At 42.4% G+C, this 13,319-nt stretch overlaps 1 protein-coding gene across 1 annotated transcript; it reads left to right on the top strand.

The window, feature by feature from the left end:
- Positions 1-1,796: 1,796 nt before the first annotated feature.
- Positions 1,797-12,519, top strand: LOC308380669 (uncharacterized protein). Its single transcript, XM_080858075.1, has 18 exons — positions 1,797-1,892; positions 2,665-2,735; positions 2,851-2,906; positions 3,234-3,396; positions 3,575-3,701; positions 4,175-4,375; positions 4,477-4,558; positions 5,011-5,139; positions 5,397-5,554; positions 6,065-6,148; positions 6,444-6,514; positions 6,627-6,682; positions 7,260-7,425; positions 7,811-7,937; positions 8,038-8,238; positions 11,745-11,826; positions 11,961-12,089; positions 12,227-12,519. The coding sequence occupies exons 1-18, from the start codon at positions 1,813-1,815 to the stop codon at positions 12,386-12,388; spliced, it is 2,145 nt and encodes a 714-aa protein (XP_080714201.1). The 5' UTR covers positions 1,797-1,812; the 3' UTR covers positions 12,389-12,519.
- Positions 12,520-13,319: the final 800 nt, after the last annotated feature.

Below are 13,319 nucleotides of genomic sequence, written 5' to 3'. Positions count from 1 at the left end.
CATGAGATGCGGTCCCGCTCATCACAATTTCGTCTGGTTAACCAGACATAAGCCATAACTAAGCCAGAATAACATGGCGCCCTTTATTTATTATGGCAGATCATAATCAAGCCACAGCTCGCCCAAAAGACTTAGAGGGAGCTTTTCATGTGCCAAAAGAAGCCCAAAGAGGCCATATGTATACCAAAACAAAGCCAAAATGATTTGCTATCTGGGTGTCTTCAGAAGTACCCCCACATCCATGAAAACTAGTTCCATATGCACACACAAAATACTGTACAATTATTCACTTGGATGCACATACTGCCAGGTTTGTAATGCAAACTGATAACTATGTCTCTGAACTGGAGGTTTCACTGAAATCTGACAGTCAGACCATTTAATAGGGAAACAGATTAATTGTAATTTAGAACATGACTAGACCCAATAACTTCACATACATCTGAGAGACACCCCAAACTAATTGTGCTGAGAACCCTGAAACTAGAGCCATGACCGTGCAACATATAGACTGATAACAACAACCTGTTCTGGAGCCTCAGAAACATTACTTCTGTAAGAGTCTGTACAACTCAGAAATGTATCAGGTAGAGGGGCATAGTCCCCTATAGCAAGCTGGAGGGTCGGGTTGTTTTTTTCCCTCTACAAGTAGACTTTTACCATTTCTCTCAAGGATTTTTTTACTGAAGGTTCTCCCTACCTAGAAAATAACACAACCAATGTCATGAACTTGTTCTCATTCGGGGTGGGACAAATAACTCACCACAGGCTTAATTACTTGAAACATCTGCAGGGGCCACTGAAAATGTCATCAGTAAATTGCATTGGCACTCATTTTGATAGCATATGGTCATGTGAAGGACAGATTTAACCCCCTGCAAAAATGGAAGAAAAGCTTTCACACGGATGACATTGCCAACTATAGGCCTACTGCCAAAATACACCAGTTAGTGAGTCCTTTAGGCCTACTGGGCTGTTGGTGGTGTTTGGAAGGTTTTTGCATGACTTTAAATCATTTAGCTTACTAGTTTTGGAACAGAACTTACTGATTTAAACAAAGAAAAAAACGAGACCTCTGCCGGTGGGTGTCTCCGGAAGGAAAGTTTTACAAACGAGAGTGGTTGAGCGCAGAGCCCGTACAGAAAAATAGCTCTACCACTCCCATTGACTTCAGTTGAACGATTTTTTTTCTCAGTTTGGTAGCGTTAAAGTATTTTAACCAAATTGTAGCCTATTCGGGATAGCTTAGTTTCAACCGCTCTAAGCCTGAACTAGTGACCCCGGTGTTTGAATTTGATCCGTTTTATAATTTGGCTTTTCATTAAAGGAAAAAATAAAGATGATTCTTGGAAATATGTATTCGGTAAGTTAACTAGGATACCAAGTTCATGGTGGGCTACATCTGAATCTGTGCTGAATGGATAGTTGCTGCTGTGTCCGTTCAGACACGTTATTATTTTTGACCTCCCAGTTGAATAAGCTACATTAAAATAGGCTACGTAATGACGAAGTGCACCTCAATTACACTGACGTCATATGTTTAAGATTTACTGAACTTCATACAACTGGCTGCTTGACTGCACGCAAAAGGTGCATGGCTGCAACTAAACCTGCCCTAGCCGAATTAAATTCAAGAAAAACATAAACATAATGTCAATTTCTCATTTCACGGGATCACTTCTTTGTATTTATTTGGCATTCCACGAACCACGTGGTCGGTCAACAAATGTGACTTCCGTTGGTGTAGCTCTCTTTTCATACGGCACTTGGGCGCATAGCTGAGATCTCTGGAATTCTTCGCTTCACAACAAAATGGGAAAGAAAGTGATCCTCATATCAGTCATTATTGCAGCATTTTCAGCATTCCTTGGCGAACGACTTATAGCCTTACGGTAGGGAAAATATGTAAAACTAAAATTAGTTCATTATTATGTTGAAATATTATGCGTTAGTTTGCAATGTACTGCCAGCCTTCATCCTTGTTGCAAAACAAATTGTAACTTTGGAAAACGATTGCCTGCGAACTTTAATAAAGTGGAGGAATGTTTTAACTTCGGAAAGTGTCTCTTTCTAACAGTTTAGTGAAGTTGAAGTTAATTTGAAAAGTTGTTTGTCCTAGCAGAACGAGAGCACAGTCTCCTTACTGGTTTGAAGAATAATCGCTAACTTGACTTACAACTTCTGTGATTTTGATGTTGCGTGCGTTATCTCCCCACGGTTGTCTAAAAGCTCTTTATACATGGTAAACTGAATGGAAATGCAATTGTTTGTATCTCTACCAACATCAAGAGGTTGAAAGGATAGACGCAATGTTGTGATGGGCTCTTGGCAAATCAAAAGATTATTCCCATCATCTAATCCATTTATACTCATTGTAACATGAGAGTATCTTAAAATTGCTAACAGGAGGTTGTGGTAGTTGCCTGATAAGACTATCTAGGACTAATTTCTTGATATTTTGCACTAGTTTAAAACCCTTTAATCCCCGGAGCATTCCTTCTCCCTAGCCTCTGGCGAGGAGGCTATAGTGTTTTCAGCGAATGTTCTAAACTCGGCTGTTTCAGCACCACCTGAGGTATGTCGGAAAAGACAGAGAAGCAGTTGTAACATGTTGAGATATCCATTCACCTGGAACCTGTATGTACCGGTTGTCTTATTTTACAGGAAAAGATGTCATGCTACTAGGGAGCTAATTCCAAACCACCTCCCTAACTGTAAACATATCAAAGGCCTTGGTATGTACTATTATTGTGAGGTGTGATGGCGTAATATCAAAACTTTGTACAATCTTTGTATAACCAAACGATAGATTATTCAAGATGTTCTAAATATGTTTTGGCTTTTGATCAGAATATGGATCAGAAGATATCACAATGCTTCCTGGTGGACTGGCACTCATCAGCACTGTAAGTTGCAGAGTGACTACTGTGGTGCTCAACATTCCATTTGTGTATTCTCATGAGCTACAAAAAAGGAAACATTGGGAGGAAATGGTTCGCCCTTCAAATTTTGCTAATGGGCCAGTGAGCTCTAAGTTATCCCAATATCTTGAATTATGTTTAAGAAATTAGATGAAAGAAGAGTTGGCGCATTTGAGAATTCTGTTTAGTTTTATATGATGTGACACCTGTCCTGGGCATTATTATCCAAATAGAAAAGTGAAGTCTTTTTTACCTGTTGTATTCGTACATTTACAAAAACGTCAAACCAAAAACAGTCCTTCATATCCTCAGGGTCTGAAATATCCAGGCATGCCGTCATTTTCAGATGGCCCTGGGAAAATCTACCTCCTGGATATGGAATCGACGCGAATGAAGCCTGTGGAACTACGCATGGGAAGAGGCTTTGACCTTGAGTCATTCAATCCCCACGGAATCAGTGTGTACACCGATGCTGGTATGATTCTTTCTCGACCAAACTGACTTCCTTGCTATGTGTTTACCTTTCTATGTGATGGTGGTAGCAGAGTAACTGTAGTAGGATAAATCCCAAGATACCCAGAACAAAGCTATGAAATGTAATCCTGCAGGCATACTATCACACAGCTTCACTTAATGTGCACCTCCCTACACAGATGGTGCCATACACCTCTTCGTTGTCAATCATCCTCAGTCTCAAAGCCAGGTGGAAATATTTCGATTCCTGGAGGAAGAAAATACCCTTGAGTATCTGAAAACGATAAAGCATGAACTCTTGCACAGGTAAGGGTATGTCAGGTGAAAACTTGTTATACTCTATAATGTCGTATTATACTCTATAATGTCAGCCTTGGCCCAAACTGCTTACTTCAACTGTGTGTGACGGCCACCTCGCTGAACTGTTGTGGTGGTGTTGTTGTGCACTCATGTGTGTGTGTCCGCACCGCCACTGTTACTGGTATGATGTCAACATAACCATCAACGGAGATTTATTTACTGTCTATTTTTGCTGAGAACCACCCGTTTTGCATGAACATAGGCTCCACGGCAAATTTCTAGATTACACACCGTTGGATTCAGGCTCGAGCAGGCTGTGTGGCTGCTGTAACTTGTTAACATGGCGCCAAAATGAAAGGCAAGAGGTACCGTGACCATCACACATAGGTTAGGTGAGCGGTGTGGCACGGGTCTTGGACTTTGAGTGGATCTGAACTGACTGACTAATACACTCACTCTCTTTTACCCAACTCTTGCAGTGTGAACGATATCGTGGCCTTGGGAGTGGAGAGTTTTTATGCCACAAATGATAACTACTTTTCCAACGGGATTCTGAAAATGGTAGGATTATTCCTTTCCCTCCCCTGGTGTACCGTAGTGTACTACAGCCCTGAAGAAGTTAAAGTTGTGGCAGAAGGTTTTTACATGGCAAATGGCATCAACGTTTCTCCTGACAAAAAGTATGTGTTCAAACATTTGTATATTATTTGTGTATCATATGTGTATGTCGTTCGTGCTATTTGTTGCAATGTGGATACTAATATTGGTCGTCTTCTTGCAGGCACATATATGTGGCGGATCTTCTCGACAGCAAGGTTCATGTGATGGAGAGACAGGACAGCAATGATTTAATACCTTTAAAGGTGAAGTGGTGGGCTGGACATCTGGCATATTGTGTTTAGATATGAGAAGGAAAAATAAACACACCTGTTGTATCCTTCCCAGACGGCTCAAGATTGTGGGGTTAAAGATCTTTGAACTTCTTTTAATTCCAGCAACCAGTTACTGAGAGTGACCAGTGACCACAGAGAGTCTTTTTAACATTCAGTTCTACACAATTGATCTATTGACTTGAGGCACAGTTATGCAAGCTAATTGATGTCATGTGTATGTGTATTTTTTTTCTCCTCAAGGACAATTTGTCACAAATGACACATATAACATGAAACATGTAAGAAAGGTGATACAAATGCATCTACTAAATCAAGCAGTTTGGATGTGTACATACAGCCATTCTGGGAAGTTTTGGAATAATTATTGATTAAGCGTAGAAATATCAACATTTTAACAGTGTTTTGTTTTGTTTGTTTCAAAGTTTGTGGATGTGGGATCACTTGTTGATAATATTGAAGTTGATCCTGAGACGGGTGACTTGTGGTTGGGATGTCATCCCAACGCCTGGAAAGCTCTTGTGAATAATGTAGAGGACCCACCAGGTTCAGAGGTAAGAGCTACTTACTTAATCGCCCTTAATAAGAAAGTAACTTTAAGGGGATGGGTTTTCAAAACAACAGTTTTTATAACTATGGTAAAGCCTAGTTTGGTGGGGAAAAAAGTCATATTTGTGTCATATTTGTTTTGTGTATAGCAAGTCTGACTGGGCCTATTTCTGTTCTATATATGTGCTTAATTTTTGACTGAACCATATGTTTTTTTTCTTGTTGACATTTTGTCTTTTGGCCTTTTATTATTTTAAACCAGGTTATTAAGATTGAGAACATCCTTTCGGACCAGCCAACTGTAAACCAGGTCTATATGGATGATGGGAGTGTGATCATTGGTTCCTCTGTAGCGACTCTCTATGGAGGAAAAGTCCTCATCGGTTCAGTCCATCACAGAGCACTCTGCTGCGATCTCAAGTAGTTCCTGAAGTTTTGTTCTTCTCACTTGACAGCCGAAGAAGCTAATCAACATAATTATGTCCATAATTCATCAAAGGTGCACGGAACCAACACTGCGTCCGGTCAAGGTGTGAAGAGCTGTACGTTTGAGCTTTCATGTTGCACTTGAATATAAAAACCTGTTGGACTCACCAGTCTGTTACAGCCTTAAGTAGCTTGTTTACACTTTCAGCTGCTACTCTATTCAACATGGTTTGTTTGTAATGTTATCAGTTATTTAGACTACTTTGGTGTTTTTACATGTTTTATGTTGCACACATTTGGTCATATACAATAAATCGATCTGTTCTGTTTGTTGGAGGGTGTTCTGCTTCACTGTCTGTACAATTAAAATAGTGTATTTAGGGTCTGTTTAACCGTTTGATCATTGATGTTATATGACCATCGTTTTGTAATGAAGGACAATTGCCTAAAACGGGCAGGCTACGTATCACGTCACTTTGTTTGTATCGTACGAGCGGGTTAAAGTGCAATCATGGGGCGGTTGATCGTGGTGTCTACAATTGTTCTGGCAATTGCGGTGTTTGTTGGACTGCGATTATATGCACTACAGTTAGTAACCTACTTAATATATTCCTTACCTCGACCTAACGTTCGTTTTAAACTGTGTTATGAGTAAAATAAACGTTGACCGTAGATTTGGCCGGCGTGTTTGTGTAATCCGCCTCCTGAAGTAGACCAAACGGACACAGGAAGTAGCTTATTTAAGTTAGTGCTTAAAGGGACGACGCTAAACTATTTATTTATCAATATATGACAATTTTAGTAAATTCCACAATACATTTGAGCATAATGGGAAAAGTAAAACTAAGCGATGTGCATGACCTGAACTTATTTCCACTTGCAGTCACTTAACACTTGCAAATCGTGAACTCAAACGAAACCACCTTCCCAGATGTAGACTGCTTCATGGCATAGGTAAGCGAACAGGTGCAGTACCTGTCCTGACTACGATAGGGGTGCTGCAGCCAGGTAGTATTTGGAGTATTTTTTGTTTTTAAAAGTTCTCATGCTGTTTTCACATTTACAGAATTTGGAGCAGAGGACATCACTATCCTTAGAAACGGACTAGCCATTCTCAGCACAGTAGGTCAAAGCATTTCATCAGAGGGTTGTCAAAATATATTCTTTAAAGTATTTTTTTACTGGATAGGTTATCTGATAATTATCAGTCGAAAATGCAAAAAATTAACCACTTACTTACCTGACCTGTTCAATACATTACAAACAGACCACATTAACCATTGCAAATGCATATAGCATGTGAAAAGTTCATAGAAATGCATCTTCTAAAGCAATGTGGATATGCACATACATGTTGTATGTATGGTTCAGTACTTATGATTTGTAACTCATTCTGCAGATTAGTGACTAGGCAAAAGTGATGTGATTGGGTATTTTTATGAAGATATGTTTTATTTTAAGTTGTTTAAAGAGCAGTGATAAGCAACATTAGCACTTGCTGGAATTTTTTTTACTGTACAAACTATACCTCAATGTCAAAAGTGTTCACCCGCTACAAAGACTCCTACTCTTACTCAAGCCTCTTACAGTTGAAGAACATTCTTCCACATCAGTGAACATAATCCTGGACGTTGCAGCTCATTTTTTCTTTCAGTTTATTTCCTGATACAGTGCACACTCTGTATGTACCCTCACATAGGGATTGAAGTATCCAAATATGATATCCTATTCTGATGACCCTGGGAAGATGTATACCTTAGACATGCTAGATCCCAACCTGACACCTGTGCCTCTTCACATCGAAGGAGACCTTGACCAGACATCTTTCAACCCACATGGCATCAGTGCCTTCACTGACGATAATGGTATGACGGGTGTTTGTTCAAAGCCGATGGAAACACATGGTCCACGTTGTTTTTTGCAAGGGAATAGTACTTACATTTCAAGGGAAAGACTTATATTTCACTGACTAACTGCTTACATTTTAGTAAGGTTAACATAATTCTTACTCAGCATGGGAAAGATTTGGAGGGCTTAGAAATGCGTTTGCAATGTTTTACTCTTGGAAAAGCTTTCAGAAAATCATACCACCTTCATGATTCAACAAGCTGTTTATGTTCTGTACCTTAATGATCATATGCCTTATAAACTGTAAAGTTAATATAATCAGTTCATTTTTCCTAGAATATTTTATGAAACTTTAATCTGTCCACTTTTATATCATATATATATTTTATACTTTTCTTTTAGATGGGTCTATTTACTTATTTGTGGTGAATCATCCGTACGATGAGAGCCAGGTGGAGATTTTCCAACTCCTTGAAGAGAAGAACTCCATTGTGCACCTCCAGACCATTAAACACGATCTTCTTCATCAGTAAGAGCTCCTGAAGATTTGTCGCTAAAATTATTTTACATTAATATTGGATTCACTGCTTCCCTTTACATATTCTTTGTTCTCTTTTATCCTCTTACAGTGTAAATGACATTGTTGCTGTTGGAACAGATAGCTTCTATGCTACCAATGATCGGTACAGCAGTCATGAAGCCGTGGGGTTCCTGGTGATGCTCTTTGGCCTAGCGTGGTGTGATGTTGTGTACTATAGCCCAGACAAGGTGGAGGTTGTGGCAGAGGGCTTCTATTCAGCCAATGGTATCAACATTTCCCCAGATCACAGGTTAGTCCTTACAGCTCATACAGATCTTTGTGGTGTTACTGTTGTTTGTGATTTTGCTGCGGTCTTTGGATAGCCAGATATCTGTATGGTTTGTTTTTGTATCATTGTGTCAATTCATGAATTGTACCTTAGCATGTATAACAGGGCATTTTATTCTAAATCAGTTCACCAGTGTTTTGAAAAGAAGTCTCTATAAAATACATTCTGTATTCATTGTATGCACACCGTGGAAAAATATTTAATTTCAGTATAAATACCCATTGAGAGTGCAATGTACCGGTGAGTTCAGCAGTTCCTGGTTTGGGGAGTTATGGGTATTGTCTGTTTGAGTGTTCTTTGGTATAGTTTTCTCCTAAAGTCTGAAATATTACTAGGGTATATTACCAGGGTAGGTTACTTTGCGCAGTAGAACACCACAAGCTGGCAGTGGTTCAGCTACTTCACTAAATAGGTTATGTTTGGGCAGTAACACTGTCAGTGGATGTTTCAGAACATCAGGTGCTTTCCATGACTCGCTGCCGAACATCTCTGCCAGTGGCCATTGGCCTCCAGACGCAGACGCAGACGCAGACGCAGACGCAGACGCAGACGCAGACGCAGACACAGACACAGACACAGACACAGACACAGACACAGACACAGACACAGACACAGACACAGACACAGACACAGACACAGACACAGACACAGACACTGTGGGACTGGGGACCATGCTGTCACAGATAGTAGACGGGGGAGAGAAAGTAGTGGCGTACTACAGGCCGTGCCCTGGACAGACAGGAGCAAAGCTAGTATGTCACTAGACGTGAAATGCTGGCAGTGGTTGCAGGAGTGAAACACTTCAGCCCATACTTGTACAGTCGGCACTTACATCTCAGCTCTGAACCTGCATCTGTACAGTGACTGTCTGGCTTGCTTGAACCAGAGGGATAGATCGCCCGGTTGCTGGAGATCCTGCAGGGACTTAACTTCAGTGTATACTCACTTTGGCCCAATCTCAATACTTCCCCTTACCCCTTATCTTACCCCTTACCCTTGAAATTGCGCGTTCATGTGAGAGCTAGTGGTGTCTCAATACCCAACTTGATCAAGATTAAGGGGTAAGTTTAAGGGGTGTATGGCCCTCGTTTTTGAGATGATCGGAGAGCTACCTTACTCCTCCAAGAGCTATCCCAGAGCACACCGCGAAACCAGCTCGGGAATTTTCAAAAAAACATGGCTGCTTGAAGCGAGGAATATTTTACATGAATAAAGCTATCTACACAACTTTTTATATGTTTATAATGACTCGGTTTGATCTGAAATGTGCTACTCGAACGATGCATAGTATTGTCGTTCTTTAATGAAGCTTTCAAGCGGTAGTTTTAGGATACAAATTAGCGCGTATACCACCACTCCATTGGCTTATATGGTAGCTTGCCAGCTATCATGCTACATACACTACATGTAAGTATTTTTGGCTTATAATTAATTTAAAAATGACGACAGTCTTGTTTCGTGCTCTACACAGTTGTATACATATATATTTGCAACCATGTTCTTCATTAGACTTTTTTTAAATCGCTAGTTTCATAGCTCATACAGTCACGCATGACGTACCCGAAACCGAGTGGCGTCTCATTTCATAGGGGAAAGATCTCAGCCCTTGGCCCTTACACTTGCAAGTGCTAGGGTTAAGACTAAGACAAGACTAAGCAAAAGGGGCAAGGAGAAGAATCGAGATTCGGCCTTTCACACCTCCCGTGTGGTGACTCATATCGCCACTGCTGTCGGGCTGAGAAAAAAGACAGAGAGAGAGAGAGTGACGAGTGATGGCGCCCCAGTCGAGTATACAGCCCAAGTCATTGCTCTCCGAAACCTGGCAAGTGATCTCCAGCGTCTCCCACACTGACCTGCTAGCAGCCCAGCAGTCCAACAAGTCTGGGTGTGGAAACAATGGGCGCCACAGCCAACCAGGTATCAGCTGACTCCAGATGCCACTGCTGTGAAGCAGCTGCAGGCACAGCGGACTACCTCGAGCTGCTTGACTCACATGCTGTACCGTAAATAGATGGACCCTCAGAAAGACACGAACACCTGGCAGCTTGTGGTCCCAGGACCGATGCAGAGCACAGTGTTGCACCTCTTCCATGGGACTACTAGGGCCGCTTCGCTATGGCGTTAAAGAGACACTAGGACGTCCCCAGAGAGAGACACTAGGACGTCCCCAGAGAGAGACACTAGGACGTCCCCAGAGAGAGACACTAGGACGTCCCCAGAGAGAGACACTAGGATGTTCTCAGAGAGAGACACTAGGACGCCCCCAGAGAGAGACACTAGGGCGTCCCCAGAGAGAGACACTAGGACGCCCCCAGAGAGAGACACTAGGACGTCCCCAGAGAGAGACACTAAGACGTCCCCAGAGAGAGACACTAGGACGTCCCCAGAGAGAGACACTAGGACGCCCCCAGAGAGAGACACTAGGACGTCCCCAGAGAGAGACACTAGGACGCCCCCAGAGAGAGACACTAGGATCCCCAGAGAGAGACACTAGGACGTCCCCAGAGAGAGACACTAGGGCGTCCCCAGAGAGAGACACTAGGACGCCCCCAGAGAGAGACACTAGGAGGTCCCCAGAGAGAGACACTAAGACGCCCCCAGAGAGAGACACTAGGACGCCCCCAGAGAGAGACACTAGGACGTCCCCAGAGAGAGACACTAGGACTTCCCAGAGAGAGACACTAGGACTTCCCAGAGAGAGACACTAGGATCCCCAGAGAGAGACACTAGGACTTCCCAGAGAGAGACACTAGGACGCCCCCAGAGAGAGACACTAGGACGCCCCCAGAGAGAGACACTAGGACTTCCCAGAGAGAGACACTAGGACGTCCCCAGAGAGAGACACTAGGACGCCCCCAGAGAGAGACACTAGGACGCCCCCAGAGAGAGACACTAGGACGTCCCCAGAGAGAGACACTAGGACATGTGCAATTTCCTCACCAGACGGCTGGAAGGCATGTTTTCATAATGTGAGGTTCCGGAGTCCTTGCACAGTGACCAGGGAAGACATGTTGAGTCCCAGGTGTTGGCTTTGTAGCCAAATCAACCACGATGCTTCGGTTGGATTTTGGTTTTCAGCATGGTTAGAGTGTCCCAGATTGTTCCCCTACCCTAATCTGGGTTTGTAATCCCGGGGGGCATGTGTACTTCTGGATGGGCCTAGTATGCATCATGAGTATGAAGAGGGGGGTCAGGGATGCCATGCACCACTGTTGTGCCCTCTGGAGGTCTCATGGGCCTAATTCAGTGACACACTGACGAAGGTACCCACTTGACAACCGCAGTAAAATGTACATGAAGGTATCTTTGTTGTTGTTGTCAAGTATTGTTAAGCATTGGTATGATGGTTGTGGTACACTTTGTGGTATGAGTACTTGCATGTGACAGTTAGACTTGTCATTTGCCATCTTTTCCTGTGTATATCTTAGAATATCCTACATTTGTCAATTCTTTTTTCACCATTTTAGGTACTTGTATGTGTCTGATATCTTCAAGCATGGAATTGATGTCTTGGAAATACAGAAACGAAATTTGTTAGTCCCCATTAAGGTAAGGGAGTTATAATATACTCCTCCTCCCTTATTTTGCCTGCACAGTTCCTGGTGTGCAATGTTAATCAAAAAATTATGTTAATCTTAATTTGTCACATATTAAAAAGTGAGCAACTCGTCTCCCCCCCACAGTCTATCGATGTGGGTTCACTTTGTGACAACATTGATGTGGATGCTGATACAGGTGACTTATGGCTGGGGTGTCACCCAAATGGTGCCAAATTTCTCCACAATGATCCTAAGGATCCCCCTGGATCTGAGGTAATTACATGGTGTGTGTGTGTGTGTGTGTGTGTTTGATCTTAATGATATTATATTATCTTAATGATATGTCATAGAATGCCATAGAGAGATACAAGTTCAATGTTGAACTGTACGTACATTGTATGTTATTCCAGGTGATTAAGATTAAGAACATCCACTCTGACCAGCCAATTGTAAAGCAAGTGTATGCAGATGATGGGAGTGTGATCATCGGATCTTCTGTGGCAGCCAGATATGGAGGAAAGCTCCTCATTGGGACTGTCTATCAACGAGCGCTCTGCTGTGACCTCAGATAGTCAGTGTGGTTATTTCTCCAGATGCATTCAATGTGAAGCTGCCCAATTTAAACGCTTGAGAATGGTGCTGGTGGTGGCAAAGGAAGGGTTGAGATTGTGATCCCTCTTCTGTTCAATGTCATTTTTTTTTCTTCCAGTTTTTCCTTAAAAGACCACTAGAGGGCAGTCACTCCATTCAGCCTATCTTAGATGTGCCATCTAAGGTTTACTTACCAAATAAAGTTGAAATGCTTACATGTTATGTTGTTGGACATACCTACCAATTATTCCTTCAGGGTTTGGCCTTGGTCTAAGAAAATGCCATATTTTGTTCCTGTGTAATCTCTTCTGTCACAAAACTGCAAAAACATTCCTTTATTATATGTGGCCCACTTACAGACACCCACTGTGATTTGTTAAATCAGTGCGTAAATCTGTCACTGGTAAATCTATGGTCTATTGTTAGTCCAGACAAGTTGAGGCGTAGCCTGCCGAGATGTGAGATGTTGAGTGGGTGGGTTCCCCCAAATTAACACTAAACAATACCCTGTGATGAGGATGGTGGAACCGGTGTCAACAGACAGCAAAATGTGTTCTGGTAATGTCTGTCAGCTATAGCCTCAACGAGGGCAACCCGTTTAAGGATCAGGACTTGTTCAGGAGAGGGAAACGAGTGAGGCGCAGGGAATGTAAACAGACATGTTCAGGCAGCGCACACACACACACACACACACAGAGCACAGCACAGTGTACACACACACACACACAGACACAGACACACACACACAGACACACACACACACACACACACACACACACACACACACACACACACACACACACACACAGAGCACAGCACAGTGTACACACACACACACACAGACACAGACACACACACACAGACACACACACACACACACACACACACACACAGAGCACAGCGCACACACAC

This window comes from Sprattus sprattus, assembly GCF_963457725.1.
Source record: "Sprattus sprattus genome assembly, chromosome: 19".
NCBI classification, from domain to species: Eukaryota; Metazoa; Chordata; class Actinopteri; order Clupeiformes; family Clupeidae; genus Sprattus; species Sprattus sprattus.
This window is presented reverse-complemented; position numbering and strand designations above follow the sequence as displayed.